Raw genomic sequence first — 23,545 nt, 5'->3', positions numbered from 1 at the left:
ACAGTGCTAGTCACAGGAAGTAAGCTGCATCCATGGCAACAAACTCCGAAATCTGTGTTGGGTCCTTTCGTTCTACTCGGAGAGACGCGGTGTCCCTATGGCACACCCGTGTCTCATTTGTACAGCTGGATAAACAAATTACCCCAAGCCAATTAGCACAAGCTGTTAACACTAGTGTTTCAAGGTCCTTTCGCATTAAGTATACCACACAGGTAAAACTTATTTTAGTAAATGCTATAAATGCAACATCAATCGCTGAATATATGATTGTATGAATGTTTGTCCATAACACTTTTCCTAGAACATACCCACCCTTTAAAGGAATAATTCACCCAACAGGAAAACTGACATTAGCTTGATCATGCTGCTCTCTGCTATACAATATATTTAATGCTTAATATTTTTGTGGAAACTTTGATGCAGTTTTCAGGATTCTTTGATAAATAGAAAGTTCAAAAGAACAGGATAAGGAATTAATACTTTTAATCAGCAAGGATGCATTAAAGTGTAAGTGTGTGTGTGTGTGTGTGTGTGTGTGTGTTAATTATACAGTAGGCCTATATAATCTGTGTCATTTGTTTCTGCATATTCGAAACATTAGACCTTATTCACAGCAGCGCTATCATTTTTAACAGGAATGAAACCAAGGCTGTGAGAGATTGTTCTGCTGACGAAACACTGCAAAAATATCTTTCAGAGAAATTTCAGTCCACCGACAATATGAGCTGTGGAATATTATAAGTGATCTAGGAGCTTTATACAGCGGACGCCATTGAAAACACAGCAAGTCTATCCCCCACAGCCTCGCTTTCATAACTGCCATGGCGCTGCTCTGAATAAGGTCTATGGCATCTAGAGATGCACCGATATATCGGCCACCGAGATTTATCTGCCAATTGTTGATCCATTTAAAACCATCTGCATATATCGGCTATAGCATAAAAAGGGCTGATATAACAAACCAATGGTTTAAGACATAACCGGCTAACCTGTTAACATAACCTGTTAAGTTGTATAATGTCTGTTGCATAATGCAACGTTTTCTCTGGGTAAAATAATTCAATGTGGTGAATTCAGGGTGATTGGGACACTTCTTGCCATTGAGATGACTTGAAAAAAGTGTCCCAAATTAACCTGAATTCACCCCTACTTTCTAAATCAAAATAAAATCAGTACAAATTACAGCAATTGACGAAACTGATAATACACGGGGCAACTTTTTTGAGCAATGTTGCCGTCAATGGGCAGCCAGGTGAGACACAGGGCCCACGACCGATTTAAAGTATCCAGATAGAACTTTGTGGCCCATTCTCAATGGAAAAGTGCCCAAGCAACATCACTCTGCAACATTGCGTATTTTCACCCTCAGTGTCCCGATCAGACAAGTGCTGAATCTTCAGGAAAGTGTGTCCTATGCACGTGTTTTTAAGCCTTGTGAATTTAAATATTCAAAAGCAAGAAGACGTGAGAGAGAACTCAATTCTCAACTCAACACAAGTTTTGTGAGCCCACATCCAAAGCACGCACACAGAAAGCCACGTTTTAGACAGAGCGCAAATACTATAGTGAGTTCTCTTTCGCTTCTTCTAATTCACAGAAATTTGTATCAAATGCCCGTCTTGGTGAGTATCCTTGTAAACATAGTCGATTATGTCTTAAAATTGAATGTAAACAGAATACCCCTGCTGCCCTGATGTCTGTTTTAATGTTAATAAAACAACAAAAGACAAAACATTTTTTTACTATTCTTGACAAAAATAACTTTTGTATATTTTAATTTTAATAAGGATTAATGTGCATTTAATTTATACAATGAAGAATATATTTTACATTTGATTACATTATTTCTGTACCTGAAAATTGTTAGACCTACCTGAAAACCACTGTTTATTTCATATGCATCTTTGGTTCTGTTGTATTTGTTTATTTATGTTGGCCTGTTGAATGTTAAATGGATCCAATCCATGTTCTCAATAGAATTGATTTTGTAGCATTAAACTAGCTAGTATACCTTAATGCATGTTTTTTTTTTACTTTGTTATTTAAAATAAGATGAAAACACACCTATTTTAATGACAAAAGTTCAAATAAGAGAGCAAGTGACAAAAATATTGGCATTGGTATCGAGTCGGGCAATAGTTGTTTGTTAAAATTGGTATTGGCACAAAAAAATCCTATCAGTGCATCCCTAATGGCATCAGTGATGTCAAACCTGGTTTGTCTTGTTATAAATTTAAAAAACAGCATCGTTCAAGAACATCAAGTATCGTTATATTGATTTTCAAAGCTGTCTAATAAACGGTATAGCTCAAAAGCAAATGAACAGCAGTTGGTAAAGGGAGACAGCTTTGAACAGTATGGGGCCGCGAGACTATTACAAGAGGAGTGTTTTGTGGTAAACAGTCTCTGTTAAACTTCGGAGCACATTTGATTTTGACAGTCTCAAATTCTCTTGAAAATGAAGAGTTTGTGTTCATACTCACAATCCTGTTCATGTCCCCAGTGAAACAGAAGAGTGAATATTGCAGTGTTCTTTCTTGCTCTTTCTGAGCTGCATATGTTTTATATAGTGTGTTTGGTTGAGTGAGATAAGGCACAAAACGCATTAACACCTGCATTCAAGACACACACGCGCGCGCGCACACACACGCACACGGAGATGGATGATGGGGGAGATTGGATTTCTGGGCCAGTGAGCAGGAAGCAGAATGCAAGCGTGTGACTGCAGTTCTGTCACAGCAGGTCATTTGGGTACTAATGACTGTGTGTGCCTTGCATAAACCGTATAGGTGTGATTGAGAGACACACACACACCAGCTGCAATTTCAATAGGAAACCCCTCATTTTTATATAAAGGACTGAAGAGGCAGCGATAGCGAACGTGGCAGGGAAAAATAGAGACTTTTGTTTAGTGCTGTTGAAGCAAAGCTCTCACCTGGTAGTACAGTTTTCTTGTCTTGTCATCTGCCTGCGCGCTTAAATAAGATGTCATCAGTGCAGTGCGGCACGGTAACGGATCTCACTAGAAGCAATGATGTGCTCAGAGTGTAACCGGAGTCAGATAACGGCCAGCAGATCATTTCTGCCCGTTCAGGTGTTTCTTCGTGCCTTTAAGACAACCGGTTTCTGTACTCACGTTGTCTGAATGTGTGACAGAAAGTGTGAAGGCGCGTGTTACACATTAAACTGAACGGAGAGAATGTAGGCCTACTGTAGCGCGCCAAGCGGAGAGAAAGTCCAACAGCGCACCCATGTGGCGAGAGATGCGGTACTACAGCCACTGTCAGCTCGAATTGTTGAGGAAGTAATTGTTCTGTCATTGTTAGCTTTAGGACCGCCAAGGTTAATGCACTGGTATTATTTAAAAATGTTTAGTGGTATAGAATGTATCACACTCTGGTGTTTTGCTGTCTAGTGTCATTATTCTTGTTTATATATTCCTGTTTAGGCATGCGGTACATTTTTATAACCCACCTTAGAGCCAATTTCCTTTCTAGTTTGTTTTTTGAGTCAATGTATTTTGCTTTTTTTTTTTTTTTTTTTTTTTTAACTTTTAGTTCTTGCTAACAACTACACTGACAAGCCTTTATGACTGTCGCTTATCAAACAACTGAAGTTGAACCCTTTTTTCCCCTCGATAAATCATCCTTTTTTTCCATTTACCCCAGTTGAAAAAAAAAAAACGGCTGATAGTAGTCTATGATTATTTGCGGGTCTTTCCTGATCTCCCAGCCTGGTTTCAGAGGGGTTTGGGGTAGGCTACTTTTCACTCTGTGAATAGGTTTCAGTGTAGAAAAGAAAGCCTTTTGCTTGTTCTGTCTCGCCATGCCTGGTTAGGACACACAATTTTAGTCCCATTATGCAAAGTTTGAAAAGTCTGAATGGCACAAGGGTATATTGCTTTTCTCCACTATAGACAAAAGTAGTAAGATGTAAACAAAACCAATACCCATTTCGTTTTTTAATAATACTGGACTTGTACATATAAAGATCAGCAAAGGTTCAAACAAGAATGTGTAAAATAGCTTAAATGCAACATTAACATGGCACATGAAAAGTATAAAAGAGCTTAAGAACATTGGATGTGCAAAGCTACAGATCACATGGATTAAGGTGCAAATCACAGAGACCTTAAACATACAATAACAGTCTCAGGCAAAACGATTTTCATTTATAAAACACAAACAAGATCAGAATGGGCTTTAGAGCCCCTATTCAGCATGCTAAATAATTGCCAATGTTGATATGAACAAGGAACATTTTGGGGAAAAAATGATAAAAACCAGCTCAAGCAAAACGTTGTTTAGCTGCCAACATGTATGCAGCCAGTGGGAAAAGATTTAACATGGTATGGAAGTGATTTATATGTCCCAAAAAAAAACTTTTAATTTGCTAAAATGTACATGTTTATTTTAAGAAACTTGTGTTGAGTCACAGATATAACAGATAAAAAACAACAACGGCAAAATGCTGTAGAGAGCATCGGATTATTGTAGTGCTTCGTAATGGGGAACTGCGGGCACAGGAGTCAGGTCCGAGATTTCTTCTCTTTCCTGTCAGACGACACTTCGGCTTTACGCTTGTGAGCCTGTGACAAGATAGACAGATAGATAAATAGAAAGACAAACGGACATTGAGCCATAGATAGATAGATTACCATTCTTATGCTCTGATAGATAGATAGACAGTTAGATAATTTGCATGTTGTTCTTGTCTTGTAGACAGATTTAACACATTGTAAATCTTGTTGACATTATAGGCATTTAGCTTGTGATGGAACACAGGCAGAAAAAAATGCTCTTCGCTCCAGGCAAAATCTTGCAACTCGCCATGCACATGCTCTGATAGATAGACAGATACATAGATAGATAGACAGGTTCAAAATTGTCAGTGGGATATACTAAACTTTACTATGGACAGTAAATCTGAGGGGAATTTTGATCATTTGCATGTTGTTCTTGTTCAGTTGTTCGAGTGTAATTCTGAACTAGAGGGAAAGTCTCTGGGGACGTGAAGCACGGAGCACAACAACAGATGGAGTGAAAAGAAAGAAGACAGGACGTATTACTGATTGTCCTTTGGGTGTTCTTCTCTTTTTCTCAGCTCGCTCTTTCTCCTCTATCTCCATGTTCTCTTTCTCAATGAGAGAAATGAGCGTGTTACAGCGACGCTGCAGCTCCTAGCGAACCAGACAAAACACATGGAAGGAAACTCTTTCATCATCTCAGCACAAGAGTTATACATCACATCTCATATACTTTTACAATTCCTTTCAGGCATTACACAAGCATCTGCACCCACACGCTTTCACAAACACGCACACCAATATGACCTGAAAAACGATGCCTGGATGTAATATGATTAAAAAGAGAGATGTTTTGCATTTGTGAGAGACACGCATACATGGGCTTTTATTGTTTTTATATAAACACTACACATCTTAACCCAAACTGTAAAAGAAAACTTTAAGAATTTATGAACTGTTTTTCCAATTGAGGACCACTCCAAATGGAGGCTGTCAGATTCAGTTCACTGCTGTCCCCTGACTACATCTCAGTAAGCCCACATACACACACAACCATGTACTGTTATATAATTCTTTATAAAATTAATAATGAATTAAGGTACCATTTAGAACAGTGGTTCTGAACCAGGGGGCCAGGGGCCCACTAGGGGGCCTCAAGATGACTTAAAATTATTAAAATAAGTCAAAATAAGTAGAGCTGGGTAAAAAATATTGATTCATCGATTTTAATCGATTCTCACTTTTACAAAACAATATTGATTCTTAAATCCCAAGAATCGATTAGTCATCCTGTTTTCAGTTAATGAATGAAATAAACATTATAGCGCGTCTCCCATCCAATAAATCGCAATAATCTTTGTGCTTTATTACTATTGATATGAAACAAAGTCTCAGATTTCAAATGACGTCCATTTTTTTTTACGAAATTTAAAAACATAAATACCGTTTTGGGCGCTGTGGCATGAGATCGCTCTGGCGCAGCTCAGCTCAAAAGAACCGGCAGCGCGGAGCACACATAAACGGATCTTCTCTTCTGCCTTAATACCAGTAACAGCGCGAAATAAACATAAATGAGCATCTGAAAGTGTGTTAAAAGATACAGGACAACTTACCGGAATCTGTATCATGTCACATAGAATAGCTCAATCAGTGTTTCAACCGCAGAAAGGCGCAAGTAAAACGGCTTGTAAACAATGTCATGTCACATTTACCTCAGAAAAACCATATCCAGTGTCCATAAATTCGTTACGTTAGTCAGCTAGAAAAATTAACTCTCGAGAGGAGCATTTTGCTAATTATATGCACCACATTACATAGGCTATTCATTGTCATTTTTAATGTTCTTCAATATTTAATGCATGTATGTATGAATAAATACCTCATCAAGCCTTTTCCATGTGGTGACGCCCCCCCAAAAGATGGTTTGATTAGGCTTTGCAATTGAGATCTAATGACCACTTTTTTAAAACGTCTATTTAATTCTTTACTAGTCTGCTTCAATAACGTCTAACGTTTTTCTCATCAAATATTGATGTATATATTAGTCAATTGATTCATTTGATTGATTGACTGACAGTCCTACCATGTTTCATTATTTCAATCACTTTAATGATTTTTTCCATGGATTTTCCAGCTATGCGTGATTATTGGATGAGGATTTATTAATATTTTTTAATAGTAGCAAAAATGCGTGTAAAGAGCAGTTTATTTCTTAGAATTTTTAACCAAAAAATTCCCTGATTTTCCAGGTTGGCCATAACTTTGGCAGCCCTTGCTCTAACACAAACACGTTCTCACCATGGCAGTCCTGGACTTGATGAACCAGTCGAATCTGAACTGTGGAGCGTTCCGTACACACTGTCGAAGTTCTTCATAAACATATTCTTTATCAAAGCCCATCTTATGCAACATGCAAATCAGAAACCTGTCTTCCTCCTGCAGACATACACACAAAGAAAAGTTTCCATATTTTAAGTTCTTAGTAAACACACTAGACACATTGCATACACTAACTCTCTCTCACATGCACGCACCTCTGTGTAGTTCTTTCCTTTGTTTGTGCCGTACTGGATGCGGAGCTGGTGGAACGGAGCCTTATACCGTGCTATCTACAAGTACACAAAACACATCATCAAACAGGAAATATTTACTAATTATTATTGCATCAAAAATTAAATTTCCTCTGAAAGTTTCTTGCTTTGCATGATAAGGCTGTGACTAATATTGCCTTATATTGAGGTTGCAAATCATCAAAAGCAAGAAAAACTAAAGCTACCACACAATCAAAATTCAGCAGCCATTAAAGAAAACCTTGCTTGTCAACAACATAATTGAATTCCATCGTGAGTTTTTGAAAGGTTGACCTTGGCGTCCAGGGCTTTTTTGATGCTGATGCGTCTCTGGATGCGAGCTTCTCCTCGCTCTATCTGAGCCATGATCTTCTCAATATCCTGCAGCTCATTACAGCGTTCCCAAAACACCGCTATAATAACGTCAAACAATGTGTGAGGTTTGTGTCTGTGTAGTTGGTACAGGAGTGAAATACATTTGTGTAGTTCAGACAAGTGTGAGGTAGTTGCTTGTGTATTGTAAGCATGTGTATGTGTGTGTGCGTAGTTGTGTGTAGTGTACAATGGTTGACTAGATCCCCAAAAGTAGACTGGTCGATTAGTGAAGTATCTTAGTTTATCACCCTTTTTCCTTTAACATTTTTTAGATTATTTAATAAAATATATTTTTTTCTTAAATGCTTTTAATTAGCATGCTGATGAAAGTAAGTATGAAAATTAAATCATAATTTACTCACCCTGGTGTTGTTCTAATGTCGTGTGCCCTTCTTTCTTTTATGGACCACAAAGGATTTTTTAATTTTTAAAAAATGTCCCGCTTGCGATTTTCCATATAATAGCAGTGAATAGTGACCAGCATTAAGCTTTAAAAAAAATACACTTTTGTTTATCTTGATTTCTCACAACTTATGTGCTTTTTCTGGGCGAGTGTTAGGAGTGAGTGACTGTGTGACTCTACACTGCTGTGTAGAGTCACACAGATGCACACGTCGTGTAGCCGTGCACAGACCAACAGCCAAGGTCAGGAGTTTCGTAAAATAATACATTACATTTCATATAATTTACCCCCAGAACACTTGGAATTAGGGGTGTCGTGATATACCAGTATTGACAATAATCGTGATGATTTAAAAAATGAAATATTGTTATTGTGTTAGAGGTGTTGCAATATACCGGTATTGGCGAAAATCATAATATTTAAAAAATAATAGCACACATTTGATAATATGAGACGTAAATAACCCAGTGGCAGTATCTGTTAAACATCCCAACGTACTGCACCGGTATTGTACCTTAACGCTGGTTGCCACCTTTCATAAAACACAAGCAGTCAGCGCGCAGCTACTACTTCTGCGTAAAAGCATGTCGTCAGATTTGACAGACAAGACATTTGAGACTCTGAAAGTTAGCTCGCCAGTCTGGAAATTTTTTGGATTCCACGAAAATGACTGAAAATCACCCCAGTCTGCAAGACTTACCAATTAACACTGAGTGCAAATGGGGCAAAACCACCAACCTGTTCACCCAGCTATGCCTCCATTATCTTGCAGATTTGGCCACTGTGCAGAGATTAAATTGCAATTATTTTGCTAGTCCGGAAATATTACATTAACCTGTTAACTGCTGACGCCTTTCTGTGTTTTATTATATTAACATCCCTCTGGGCTTTTAGTCCAAAAGTGCGCTCATTCGGATAAAAACTGGTTTATCTGTCTCCTTCAAGCCATCTCGGGTATTTTCAAAAGGATAATGTATATTTACAATGTCTAGCCTTTATCGCTGTATAAAATACTTTAAAATAATGCCACATCAGTTCACAGAAGGAAGTTATTTCAAACTGGTTGCCATTAAGTGTAATTGTTCCTTTTGAATGAAAATGGTGTGATTCTTCAAAAAAGAAAAGAAAAAACAAAATAAAATAAAGACGAATTTGACTGATAGCATTATTTATTTTTCTAAGACATCGATAGATATTGCGATATATCATTAGCGTGGATTCTTTTGACCACGATAATCATGCAGTGAAAATCTGATCTTGTGACAGCCCTACTTGAAATATACGACACGTGTCGCATGGGATCATTCTGTGATACTTTTGCATCTTTTTGTAAAACCTTGATGCCATTATATGGACGAGCGCAAACGGGACATTTTAAAAGAATTCCATAAAGGGTACACAGCATTAGAACAACTCCAGGGTGAGTAATTTATGACTTAATTTTAATTTTAGGATGAACTATGACTTTAACATATATTTTATTTATAAAACAAGCAAAAAAGCAAGAAATATGTATTGTATTATGTGTGTGTGTGTGTGTGTGTGTGTGTGTGTGTGTGTGTGTGTGTGTGTGTGTGTGTGTGTGTTTGTTTGTGTGTGTGTTCAGGTCACTCGTGAATTTTGAAAACATGTTTTCTAATATCGTTAGATAGTTTGTGTAAAAAGTGTGTGATTTCTATAGATGTTAAGGTTGTGTGTAGTTGCATTGGTGTGTATTGTACCCGAGTATTCCATGACTTCTTCAGGGGTCTTGCCCTCCACCTCTCTGGCAATGTTGTCAATGTCATCACGACCATACTTCTCATTAGCTTTAATAAACTGATTGAAATCACGCTTGTTCCAGTTTGTGAAACCCTGTGAAAAACAAACAGACATATTTTGCTGTAGCAGTGCTCTGTACTTAGCACATTTATAACAGTGTGAATGTATGTGTGAATGATAGAGAAGAGAGTATTTGTGTCTACTTGTGTGAGCAGTTTCTCTTTTTCCTCCGTCTCTTCAGGTGAGAGGGGTTCTGCCTCGTCTATCTTTGCTTGTTCCTCCTTCTGGACCTGTGCTGAATTTGGGATATCTGGATTGCGTGGAACCTACAATACAGCAACAGCAAATACTTTAGCAGATTTGACACAGATATTGAAAACAAACATGATGTAAATGAAATGCTCACCTTGTATCCAATGGTTTTCCTGTAGTAAAGAATCTCCATCTCCAGCAGCTCAAAGAGACGTGGTGGAAAGAATTGAAAGTCCTGGATGTTGGGCTGCTTTGGAGGCCGAGGAGCCTGGATCACACCCACACACATACTTTTCATGATCTTATGTGTATATTGTCTTGCAAACATTTGTGTGATACTTGATGTGTACTGTATAATGACAAAACATTGTTATGCTCCAGGCAGATGCATCTTTATCTACCGGACACTTCACTTTAATCAAAACACTCATTTGATTTTCAATTTAATTTAATGATATTCATTAAAATTGAGGTTTATTGGCTTCCTGCTATGTTGCTGACAGTGTCTCACTTTATAAACTATCAACTTTCATCACATTTGCTAGAAATCATTATTCTTTAAAGGAGAAGGCAATATTAAAGCTAGTTTACACTGTCCTTACAAATGCAAAAAAAAAAAAAAAACTACATTTTCCAACAGTTGTTGATATGCATTCTAGAGCCAAACAATATGGACGTTGGTTGGGCCAGTGCATTATTTTAGTATTATTTATATCCTATTATGATATTTATTATTATTTTAAATTTAATATATACAACTATTGATTAAACCAGCTATAGAAATTAAGCAGCTGCATGAATGGTGCATTAACTTCTTCTTTAGCAGCCACTTTTATCCTTATTGATGTTTTTTTTATGACTTACAGTGCACTATTCGAACAAACTGCCCCTCAGGAGCAATCTAGTGTTAAGTGTCTCTCTCAAGGGCGCAGCAGTGACAGGACAGGGGAAAGAAGAACGTCTAGTTCATGAGGTCATTTCCTGAGTCAGCGTTTGAACCTGCAACCTTTGTTTTTCAACTCTTGTCTTTATCCATTACGTCCCTCCAATACATGATGATACGGCACCCTTCAGCTCACTGAATACAGTGCAACTGTCAGTGATGAAAACACTGATCTGAGCGCATTATTTATTGTGTAGTAGTGTTGTGTAGACTGTACCTACATGTAGTCATGAGTAGCACTGACAAAAAAATCATTTCAGAGTGTCTAAACCGTGTGTGTGTGTTACCTTCGGGGCTCTTGGTTCGCTGACTCGCAGTGCTTCTCTGAAGTAAGCATCTACAGCATAATTGGCCTTCCTTTCTCTCTTAGGAGGCTCGATCCATTCGATCAAACTAAGCTGCACAACACAGAGAGAATTGTTTAAAACTTAAACAAACACAAACACACTTTCCCCTTCACATAAACTCTCACAGTCTGTGACATACACAGGTGCAAAGCTTAAAAAGCTGTCACATTCTCACCGATAGACTCTTGCTCTACTTTAATGCACTTCGGAGCTGCATTATACATGAGTATGAATTTATTTCCCCCTGGTAAACTTCCACACAAACACTAACTTTCTGTTTCTCTCTGTAATCCTCTCCCTCAAACTTGTAAAGGCTGGTCTCGGTGCTGCCCGTGTCCATGGTGAAGTTCCTCAGCGAGCTCTCACCGAGATTCTGCATGCGCTCGTTCATCTCAGCCGTCTGAAAGGAAAACAGCCATCAAACACAGATAAACAGGGTTAAAATGCAATCAACCGTGTAAGATCTCATAATATGAAGGAAATGTGATGTTTTATTTGTCTGAGTTTGAATACAATTGCTTTCAGAACTTGGATCTAAAGCTATTATGGAGTCTTCCAGTGAATTTAAGCAACTTCATAGCTTTCAGTCTAGTCCAAGGTGTCCTCGCACCTTCTTGGCGCCTCTTTCCAGAATGGTGTCAATGTCTTCATCTGTTAGCTCGCTGTCTTTAGACGCGAACACGTGTGTTGCTCCATGTCGGATCATTTGTAGCATTTCATCCTTCCCCAGTTTATTCTGCTGGTCAATCAGTCGTCCTGTAAGAGCACAAAAAGCAGATAATTACAGTAATTCTCTGTGTCACTGAATGGCTATATTGGCAGTGTGGAAATGATTTCAGCAGTCAATTAAACAAAAAACAAACTTTGTCTGACAAATTTGTAATTATAAGTGATTTAAATTATTTAAAACAAACAAAACAAAGCTATAAAGATGGTTTGCAAATTGTAGATATAATAGTTTTTTCACTGGAGCAGTTTTTGTGCTAGTATTGGATACATGTATTTGGTGTGTGATGCTGAAACCTCACAATGATCTTTGACAGAGACAATAGAAACTGTTTTATGCCTAATGTGTTCATACCCTGCTGAATGACTATGGAGTCCAGGCGTAGTTTCAGCTCCGCTCTCTCCACAATTCTCTCCTCCACAGTGTTGTCTGTGATCAACCTGAACACTTTAACTGGTTTCTTCTGTCCAATGCGGTGAGCACGGTCCTAAAACACAGTACACGACACAACAGAAACCATTAAAACTTAAAAACAAGCAGTCATACAAAAAACTGGCATCTCTCTGAGGCTCACAATCATAAAGTTTAGTGGGCTCAGTTTTGTAGTTTTGTATGCGTGTGTGTTTTGTTTCTCACCATGGCCTGCAGGTCCACCTGTGGGTTCCAGTCTGAGTCGTAGAGAATCACCACGTCAGCTGTAGCCAAATTAATCCCCAGCCCACCTGCCCGTGTGCTCAGCATGAAGATAAATTTACTGCTGTTCGGGGCGTTAAAAGCATCTATGGCTTGCTAATGCACAACAACAAGAGAGAAGGACAGGACAGGAAGAGTAGGACAGCAATTTAGAGTGACAGAAATTATTTATTTAAGCCACTTAATTTTAATAATTAATGTCTATTTCGCATTAGTAGTCGATCAGGGTGGTCAGTGGCCAATATACATATACATGCAATGAAATCAAAATGAATCGTATTCTACACCATATTTACTTAAAATGTCACTAAAAATATTTTTTTAACAGACACACTGGTTGTCAGATTTTAAATTGATACAAGGAGACAATTCTAAATGCCCTTTCACACCAAGCACGATAACTATAAATATAACTATATTAGCGCCCACACCAGTGGACGATATCGTTCTGTTCATTCTAAGGCCACATCCACATGAACCCAGAGCTTTCCCTATCCGTTCTTTTCGTCTCAAGAAATATCTGTGTATACATGAAAGCACTGAAACCGACTCAAATCGATATAGTATACATGCCAGACCAGTATGTAGCGCTGTAATTCTGCCACAGAAATACTCTTAAAACGGAGAAGAAGAGTTGTGGCTAGAAGGGGTACAGCAACGGTCGGAAGTGAGGCAAAATCTCACAATAAAATAACAATTAATACATTCGCTAATTACCAGATTGTGTTTTATTAACCCCTATATATACCCTAAACCTACCCTTACAATAATGCAAATACAGTAATTTAATGACGCAATATTGATGTGCGTGCACATGCCCAGTGGCTGTAGCTGTATCCCTTCTAGTCTTTACCATGGGACATGGTGTAATGACATCACCGTTGTACAAAATATACGGATACGAATGTACACACGAAAATGCAAGGGTGGCGGTTTCAGATTTATCCACTCTGGGACCTGGGCTGCGTTCAGCCCCAACAAAACGTTGAAAAACGTTTTTTAAATAGAAACGGTGCTGCGTTGAACACCCTGTTCTGAAGACGCAAGAGTTGCAACAATGGCAGCTGACAAGGCCATTCTTTGTGTTCTTTTTGAGGAATTTTCGGAGCATGATGAAATCGATATAAATACGTGTTTAATACTGTAAAATACATGCAATCACTGCCCTTACCGTCCAGAATAAAAGACAACATCCCAATCCCATTTAATGAACCTTTTTTTTTTTTATCTCCTGGTAATTTTATTTTATTTTATTTTATTTCTAGTTCTTACTTTTTTAATAGCTTGTATTTTCTTTCTCATTTTTATGTAAATCACTTAATTACCATATATGAAATTTGCCTTGCAATGAAGCTAAAAATATAAATAAATACATCATCATGTTGATATATATGCTGTATTTTTTTTTTACGACAATCATGTCTTCTAATATCTTCAATTGTTCCGTATACTGAGCTGTTGTAAACATCTTTACTTGGACCCATTGTGCGAGCTGTCTCTTTAATACCGCGTGGTTTATATACATGTTGCTGCTGATTGGGCTGACATTTTTGACACACCCACCAAACGAGATAAAACGCATCTCAAACCTGTTGCACACGGTTGCACAACGTTTCCAGGAAACATGACGTTCAACCGGAAACCGTAGCAAAACGCTGCGCACCGGTTTGAGCTTTGAACGTGCCCCTGGTCTCAGGCTCCTAAAACGCCAGATCCGTCTGGACTAGGGCTGCAACAACTAATCGATAAAATCGATAATGAAAATCATCGATAACGATTTTCATTATCGATTAGTCGGGTCTGCTCTCTGTACGCAAAGCGTCCACCAGTCGCGCCAAATTACAAAACCGAATAACGCATTTTTATGGACAAAATGTGCATCTAGAAATAGTGGGGATAAAACAAATTGAGCTGATGCTGGAAAGGTACATGATCCAAAACATGAGAAATCTTTATTTTAAGTTTCAAGCGAATGCATTAGCATTTAACATACCCTGTCATGCTCTTGACATATGTGTGCGTGTGTGTCCTCAGCGCAAAACGTTCATTTTAAAGGTTATATCCACTGATCTATATAGAGAACAGTAGTTATATCCTCATCTGTAAATGCTACTAATTCACGCGAGTATTTCCATTTTGCATGAAAGCTCGTCCTGACAGTCTGTGTTAAACTTCACTGAACGAGCGGCAGGCGCGCACATGTGCATCAAACAGACGGAACGGAGTCGAGAGGGAGACAGTTAAAGGGTTAGTTCACCCAAAAATGAAAATTCTGTCATTAATTACTCACCCGCATGTCGTTCGACACCCGTAAGACCTCCGTTCATATTCGGAACACAAATGAAGATATTTTTGTTGAAAGCTGATGGCGGAGAAAGGCTTCAGATAGGCCTCCATTGGCATTCAGTACATTTACACTCCCAAGACCCATAAAAGGCACTAAAAACGTCGTTACAAAGTCCATCTCACCACAGTGACTCTACAATAATTTTATGATGCGACGACAATATATTTTTGTGCGCAAAAAAAAATCAAAATAACGACTTTATTCAACCTCCTCTTGTCTTCCGTGTGTGCCTCCACGACGCATGCGCGAGAATATGACGTAGCGCCGGGGTTCGGGAATCCATGAAATGCACACTTTAACCCCATTTTGAGAACTACGCCGAGACCTAAAGCACGATCAATGTAGAATTCAACAGCTTAGATACGCGCGTCTTCCTCTGCTTGTAAACAAATCGCTTCTGGGTCATGTGTTCGAACGCCAGATCTGCGTCATATTCTCGCGCATGCGTCGTGGAGGCACACACGGAAGACAAGAACAAGTTGGATAAAGGTGTTATTTAGATTTTTTTTGTGCACAAAAACTATTGTTGTCGCATCGTAAAATTATTGTAGAGTCACTGTGGTGAGATGGACTTTGTAACAATGTTTTAAGTGCCTTTTATGGGTCTTGGGAGTGTAAATGTACTGAATGCCAATGGAGGCCTATCTAAAGCCTTTCTCAGCCATCAGCTTTCAACAAAAATATCTTCATTTGTGTTCCAAAGATGAACGGAGGACTTACGGGTGTCGAACGACATGAGGGTGAGTAATTAATGACAGAATTTTCATTTTTGGGTGAACTAACCCTTTAATATTCAGCGCAAAAACATTCATTATCTGAAATATCTGCTGTTGGACACTGAATTTAGTTTAAAAAAGTCAACATGTAATTCAAGTATTTTATGAGAGTAGTGACTGTAAAGGGATAACAGCGTGCAATTGAATATAAATGTTCATAAATGTTTCTACAGGATAAAGAATGACAGTAACAGTTACTGTGTCAATTTTTATTATAATAAAACCGTTTTTGCCGTATTGATTACCATTTGTATAACCACACACATACCATATAGTTAAACTATGGATTTGAAGCAAAACAATGGTTAATTTGTGGTTACCATTGAACTACAATAACATTTATTATTTTTGTTTGTTTTATTCGATGTAAACCATGGTTAATTTATGTAATGGTAGATATATTCACTATGTATGTGTTCATTGGGCAGGATGTGGAATAGTGTGTTTTGAAGAAAAAAAAGGGGGGGAAAAGGGCCTTTTATCCGATCAAACGATTAATCGAAAAGATAATCGACCAACTAATCGATTATCAAAATAATCGTTAGTTGCAGCCCTACACTGGACGAAATGCTGATCCGATTACATTTTTTTACGTATACAGATAAACGCGTCTCCGTGTGGACGGGGCCTAAGTGCGTGCTTGTCTGTCGCTTTAAATGCTTGAGTTCGTTACAGCTGGGTGGATTCTGATTGGCTGTCAAGTGTTTTTATCGTTCATCACCTGGGAAAAAATTGCTATGAAAGTGATTACATCGAGATCATTTCTCTCGTCGTTATAGCTGTGGTGTGAACTCTGCTATTCATTAATATCAAGAACGATTTTTAGAACTATATCTTAATCGTTATCTTTATAGTTATCGTCCTTGGTGTGAACGGGCCTTAACCTTTCTAATGTCTAATATTTGCAGAAATATTCTTAGCTTATATGAGTGTGTCTTACATTCCCATGTAACTGCATAGTTTGCATTCACCCCAGAACTGAACAGTTCGGTTTCCATGACTACCAGGTTGGTTAATCAGTGTCTTTATATAAACTCTGCTGAGATTCCACATGAAGTATCTGTATGTGTCTCATAATTTTATAAAGCCTGTTGATTTTCTTTCTTCCTCTCGGTGAATCATACATTTATACCTCCACAACTACGGCTCTGGTTCCTTCTACAAACTCTCCTTTCCTAATGATTCCATAATAATTATTTTAGTTTTTTCGAGGGAGAAATATTTTGGAAGCAGAAATTCAATTCCTATGCGAGTTGATATTAAATAATAATAATTATTACAATAATCTAAATCTTTAGATTATTGGTCCAGATAGCCTTGTTCTTCAGTAAGGTAGTATCAATTATCTTGTGCGACATTAATATGTTGCTACTGAAACAAATATCAAAAAGTATTAAGTTCTATCTCTCTGTTCCGCTCTCCTAAATATGATACCAAAAATATATACCAAGATTTGGATTGTTCTAGAAAAAGAGTTCCAGAAAATTTCAGAAAGTTCTAAACAGTTCTAGAAAGTTTTAGGAAGTGCTACTTACTTATAAACAGTAACGTTTGTTATATGGTTATTTTCATTTTTTATCTGGGGGTTACCTTTTTTTTAACTTAGAGGAATTAGGGTGATACAGGAAATCTTTTATTTGAAAAATAGTTAAAAAGTTATAACCCTAAGTAACTCTGCATGTATTTTAGTGTATGTGTGTGTTTTAGGGCTGTGCGATATGGACAGAATAATCACATTGCGATTTTTTTAATGAATATTGCAATTGTGATTTTGGCAATTGTGTTTGCTTTTTCAAACATGCCAGTGCACAAGAAGTGCATAACATAACATTTCACAATGAAATAACATTATTAACAACAGTATTAATAGCTTGATAAACACTACTGTAATAAACTGTCTTTAAAACAGACCACATCAAATAAATTAAGGTTAACTAACCTAAATTCCAGTCATAACAATCAATAAACTTCAAAAGCGTTAAACTCATTTACGGCTCCATCGCTCTGCAGATAATTTTCAAAAATTTGCTTTGGCATTAGTTTTATGGTTATTAGTATTAGCTGGCAGAAAAAATTACAACAGCAAATAAAAAAAAATTAAGTTCTGAGTTTCACAAACAAGTGTGTGTGAGTGTGTGTGTGTGTGTGTGTGTGTGTGTGTGTGTGTGTGTGTGTGTGTGTGTGTGTGTGTGTGTGTGTGTGTGTGTGACTGTGTGTCCGCGAGAGAGTGTGTGTGTGTGTGTGTGTGTGTGTGTGTGTGTGTGTGTGTGTGTGTGTGTCCGTGAGAGAGTGTGTCTGTGATTTAATCATTGTATTTGTTTGATATTTTGCGAGTCCTCCGAGCATTTCCCCCAGACGATTCCTGGGACTGACGGTAGCTGAAGCTCATTAAATATGCAAATCTTATCCAATCCTAGCCGTGGGCATTTACTTCCCAGTCTTCAGTGCGGCACGCCCATCAAATCTGAGTGTTTTTCAGAGAGGCTCAAAACCAAGGTAGAAAATAGCCTATTACTTATTCATTATGATGTTTTTGAATGTAAAAACCACACAAACGTCCTAAGTTGACCTCAGACAACAGTTTAAAAAAATTTAAAAAGCCAGTTCATGACACCTTTAACTTGCAACGTTGGTGTAAGGTCGCTGAAATCTCGTTCCAAGGAAGGTAACGAGCTGCAACTGAAGGCTGTTGTGCGTTCGTGTTTCCGCTGGGCAAAATGGATTTAATTATAATATTCTTTATCTGACTCCATTTATCATAGTTGTCGAATTTAGGACAGAATGCCAATTGGTTGCTTGATCTTATATTTAATAGTCACACTTAATCATTCCGCTTAACCCTCCGTTGCCATAATTTACTTGAGAATTATTAGATTAAGTCAGAATAGATCGAAAATTTTACAATTTTATTAACAGTCCGGTAAATATAAAAAATGCCAAATACATAATCAAATATAGCTGCAAGCAGCAATACCGGGGCCAAGCGCAAAGAAGAAGACAAGACATGCCAAAATGGCTGGCAGTGTCAGATCAACTGGAGCAATGAGCAATTAATCACGTTTTAAGATGATTTTAAGCAAAAGGCTGAAAAATGCATTGTAGTCTGAGAGTGTCAGACCAACTGCAACAATTAACAATTATACAGTTTAAGAAGATTAGGCAAAATGGCTGAAATATCATATATTGAGTCACTGATAATGTAAGTTAATGGTTTATCACTTTTGACCAATAGGTGGCACAGATACGAAATTGATGTGGTGTGGTCAGAATAAGGGAACAATGACACATGCAAAGTTTGATGCCAATATGTCAAAGCATTGCAGAGATACAGCCTCAAGAGTAATTTTGGCATAATGGCTCAACTTCGTCGCTGCGGTTTACAAAAACGGTTTCATCTATTGATGCAAAATCCCTAACTTTTTGTTGACACAGTCTGAAGATGATACGATTCGATTTTGGTGGAAATTGGACAAACGGTCTAGGATGAGTTTGAAAAAGTAGGTTTTGATCAAATAAGAACATTGAGGACAGGATGTTTGACCAAATATGGAAAAATTAGTATCTCTGTTCTCGGCATGAGCCAATGACTGGATTATGACCAGTTTCATTAAACTAGGCTAATTTAATCAAAAGTTATTAGCATGTTTGTAAATTTTGTTATAACCTCTGACCACAAGGTGGCACTGCCCCAAAACGTTTTGAGTACCTTCAAAGCATGGTGCGGAAGACATGATTTTTGGACAAAGAGTTCAAAAGTTATAAGCAAAAATAGCCATTTTTTGTATCTCCGGACCAGTAGGTGGCGCTGCGCCGAAACGCAGCATGTTGCTTCAGGTCATGCTTGTGATGACATATACCAAGATTGGTTTGAATACGATAAAGCGTTGTGGAGATATAGGCTTATGAGTGTTTTTGCAACCGCTACGCAAAATTTGTGTGCGCGTTTATCGAAAACGATTTGACAAATCAACTTGATTTGCAAGATTTTTTGTCAGCATGGTCTGAAGATGATCTGGTTCAATTTTCGTGCAAATCGGACAAACCGTCTAGGACGAGTTCGTAAAAGTAGGTTTTTTGGAAAAATAAAAATGGCGGGGAAATTATCATGACCGAAAATGACATCATAGGTTGCAATTGAATCGGCATAAGCCAATGACTCTATTATGACCAGTTTCAATATACTAGGCTAATTTAATCAAAATTTATTAGCATTTTTGTCAAGTTTGTTATATCTTTTGACCACAAGGTGGCACTGCCCTAAAACTTTTTGAGTACCTTCAGGGCATAGCAAGGAAGTCACATACCGAGTTTAGTAACAATATACTAATGCATTTGTAAAATATAGCATTTTTTGACAAAATTCAAAATGGCCGACAGCCAAAATGGCCGATATGGTAAAATTGAATATCAGACGACTCGGCATGCCGTCCTGAATGTAACGAGACCACTTTTATGATTTTTGGACAAACAGTTCAGAAGTTATAAGCAAAAATAGCAATTTTTCGTATCTCCGGACCAGTAGGTGGCGCTGCGCCGAAACGCTGTATGTTGCCTCAAGTCATGCTTGTGATGACATGTACCAAGTTTGGTTTGAATACGATAAAGCGTTGCGGAGATATTGCCTTAAGAGTGTTTTTGCAACCGCTACGTAAAATTTGTTTGCGCGTTTATCGCAAATGATTTGACGAATCAACTTGATTTGCAAGATTTTTTGTCAGCATGGTCTGAAGATGATCTGGTTCAATTTTCGTGCAAATCGGATGAACCGTCTAGGACGAGTTCGTAAAAGTAGGTTTTTCGGAAAATTCAAAATGGCGGGAAAATTTTTATGACGGAAAATGACGTCATAGGGTGCAATCGAATCGTCTTGAGCCAAGGAATCAGAGGAAAAAAGAATTTTGTTTCTAGCCCTTATGGTTCAAAAGTTATTAGCATAAACATGAGTCAAATTTTGGACTGATGGTGGCGCTATAGGGATTGAGTTTGAGACTCCAAATTTGCTACGGTGACATTTCAGACTGTCCTCTATTAGTGTGCCAAATTTCACAACTTTTTACCATACGGTTCTATGGGCTGCCATAGACTTCGTGGCGGAAGAAGAAGAAGAAGAAGAAGAAGAAGAAGAAGAAGATGAATAAATATAGCTGCAAGCAGCAATACCGGGGCCAAGCGCAAAGAAGAAGACAAGACATGCCAAAATGGCTGGCAGTGTCAGATCAACTGGAGCAATGAGCAATTAATCACATTTTAAGATGATTTTAGGCAAAAGGCTGAAAAACGCATTGTAGTCTGAGAGTGTCAGACCAACTGCAACAATTAACAATTATACAGTTTAAGAAGATTAGGCAAAATGGCTGAAATATCATATATTGAGTCACTGATAATGTAAGTTAATGGTTTATCACTTTTGACCAATAGGTGGCACAGATACGAAATTGATGTGGTGTGGTCAGAATAAGGGAACAATGACACATGCAAAGTTTGATGCCAATATGTCAAAGCATTGCAGAGATACAGCCTCAAGAGTAATTTTGGCATAATGGCTCAACTTCGTCGCTGCGGTTTACAAAAACGGTTTCATCTATTGATGCAAAATCCCTAACTTTTTGTTGACACAGTCTGAAGATGATACGATTCGATTTTGGTGGAAATTGGACAAACGGTCTAGGATGAGTTTGAAAAAGTAGGTTTTGATCAAATAAGAACATTGAGGACAGGATGTTTGACCAAATATGGAAAAATTTGTATCTCTGTTCTCGGCATGAGCCAATGACTGTATTATGACCAGTTTCATTAAACTAGGCTAATTTAATCAAAAGTTATTAGCATGTTTGTAAATTTTGTTATAACCTCTGACCACAAGGTGGCACTGCCCCAAAACGTTTTGAGTACCTTCAAAGCATGGTGCGGAAGACATGATTTTTGGACAAACAGTTCAGAAGTTATAAGCAAAAATAGCAATTTTTCGTATCTCCGGACCAGTAGGTGGCGCTGCGCCGAAACGCTGTATGTTGCCTCAAGTCATGCTTGTGATGACATGTACCAAGTTTGGTTTGAATACGATAAAGCGTTGCGGAGATATTGCCTTAAGAGTGTTTTTGCAACCGCTACGTAAAATTTGTTTGCGCGTTTATCGCAAATGATTTGACGAATCAACTTGATTTGCAAGATTTTTTGTCAGCATGGTCTGAAGATGATCTGGTTCAATTTTCGTGCAAATCGGATGAACCGTCTAGGACGAGTTCGTAAAAGTAGGTTTTTCGGAAAATTCAAAATGGCGGGAAAATTTTTATGACGGAAAATGACGTCATAGGGTGCAATCGAATCGTCTTGAGCCAAGGAATCAGAGGAAAAAAGAATTTTGTTTCTAGCCCTTATGGTTCAAAAGTTATTAGCATAAACATGAGTCAAATTTTGGACTGATGGTGGCGCTATAGGGATTGAGTTTGAGACTCCAAATTTGCTACGGTGACATTTCAGACTGTCCTCTATTAGTGTGCCAAATTTCACAACTTTTTACCATACGGTTCTATGGGCTGCCATAGACTTCGTGGCGGAAGAAGAAGAAGAAGAAGAAGAAGAAGAAGATGAATAAATATAGCTGCAAGCAGCAATACCGGGGCCAAGCGCAAAGAAGAAGACAAGACATGCCAAAATGGCTGGCAGTGTCAGATCAACTGGAGCAATGAGCAATTAATCACATTTTAAGATGATTTTAGGCAAAAGGCTGAAAAACGCATTGTAGTCTGAGAGTGTCAGACCAACTGCAACAATTAACAATTATACAGTTTAAGAAGATTAGGCAAAATGGCTGAAATATCATATATTGAGTCACTGATAATGTAAGTTAATGGTTTATCACTTTTGACCAATAGGTGGCACAGATACGAAATTGATGTGGTGTGGTCAGAATAAGGGAACAATGACACATGCAAAGTTTGATGCCAATATGTCAAAGCATTGCAGAGATACAGCCTCAAGAGTAATTTTGGCATAATGGCTCAACTTCGTCGCTGCGGTTTACAAAAACGGTTTCATCTATTGATGCAAAATCCCTAACTTTTTGTTGACACAGTCTGAAGATGATACGATTCGATTTTGGTGGAAATTGGACAAACGGTCTAGGATGAGTTTGAAAAAGTAGGTTTTGATCAAATAAGAACATTGAGGACAGGATGTTTGACCAAATATGGAAAAATTTGTATCTCTGTTCTCGGCATGAGCCAATGACTGTATTATGACCAGTTTCATTAAACTAGGCTAATTTAATCAAAAGTTATTAGCATGTTTGTAAATTTTGTTATAACCTCTGACCACAAGGTGGCACTGCCCCAAAACGTTTTGAGTACCTTCAAAGCATGGTGCGGAAGACATGATTTTTGGACAAACAGTTCAAAAGTTATAAGCAAAAATAGCAATTTTTTGTATCTCCGGACCAGTAGGTGGCGCTGCGCCGAAACGCTGCATGTTGCTTCAGGTCATGCTTGTGATGACATATACCAAGATTGGTTTGAATACGATAAAGCGTTGTGGAGATATAGGCTTATGAGTGTTTTTGCAACCGCTACGCAAAATTTGTGTGCGCGTTTATCGAAAACGATTTGACAAATCAACTTGATTTGCAAGATTTTTTGTCAGCATGGTCTGAAGATGATCTGGTTCAATTTTCGTGCAAATCGGACAAACCGTCTAGGACGAGTTCGTAAAAGTAGGTTTTTTGGAAAATTAAAAATGGCGGGGAAATTATCATGACCGAAAATGACATCATAGGTTGCAATTGAATCGGCATGAGCCAATGACTCTATTATGACCAGTTTCAATATACT

General features: G+C 37.9%; 1 protein-coding gene across 2 annotated transcripts in view; it reads right to left on the bottom strand.

Annotated features, from left to right (window-relative positions):
- Positions 1-3,934: 3,934 nt before the first annotated feature.
- The window catches only part of smarca1 (SNF2 related chromatin remodeling ATPase 1), a 66,412-nt gene continuing 46,801 nt past the window's right edge, over positions 3,935-23,545 (bottom strand). Inside the window, exons 13-25 of one of the 2 annotated variants that reach the window (XM_079815676.1) lie at positions 12,540-12,692; positions 12,258-12,390; positions 11,787-11,932; positions 11,448-11,576; positions 11,117-11,227; positions 10,041-10,154; positions 9,838-9,960; positions 9,595-9,727; positions 7,390-7,508; positions 7,060-7,134; positions 6,824-6,961; positions 5,069-5,179; positions 3,935-4,588 (exon numbers count right to left, since the gene is read on the bottom strand). In XM_079815676.1, coding sequence (XP_079671802.1) covers positions 4,529-4,588; positions 5,069-5,179; positions 6,824-6,961; positions 7,060-7,134; positions 7,390-7,508; positions 9,595-9,727; positions 9,838-9,960; positions 10,041-10,154; positions 11,117-11,227; positions 11,448-11,576; positions 11,787-11,932; positions 12,258-12,390; positions 12,540-12,692 — 1,545 coding nt within the window. In that variant the 3' untranslated portion in view covers positions 3,935-4,528. The remainder of the gene's footprint in view (positions 4,589-5,068; positions 5,180-6,823; positions 6,962-7,059; positions 7,135-7,389; positions 7,509-9,594; positions 9,728-9,837; positions 9,961-10,040; positions 10,155-11,116; positions 11,228-11,447; positions 11,577-11,786; positions 11,933-12,257; positions 12,391-12,539; positions 12,693-23,545) is intronic. The other variant, XM_079815677.1, reaches the window with a different exon arrangement.

This window comes from Gobio gobio (genome assembly GCF_949357685.1).
Source record: "Gobio gobio genome assembly, chromosome: 4".
Taxonomy (NCBI): Eukaryota; Metazoa; Chordata; class Actinopteri; order Cypriniformes; family Gobionidae; genus Gobio; species Gobio gobio.
The sequence above is the reverse complement of the archived record's forward strand: the minus strand, read 5'-3'. Positions and strand labels throughout refer to the sequence as shown.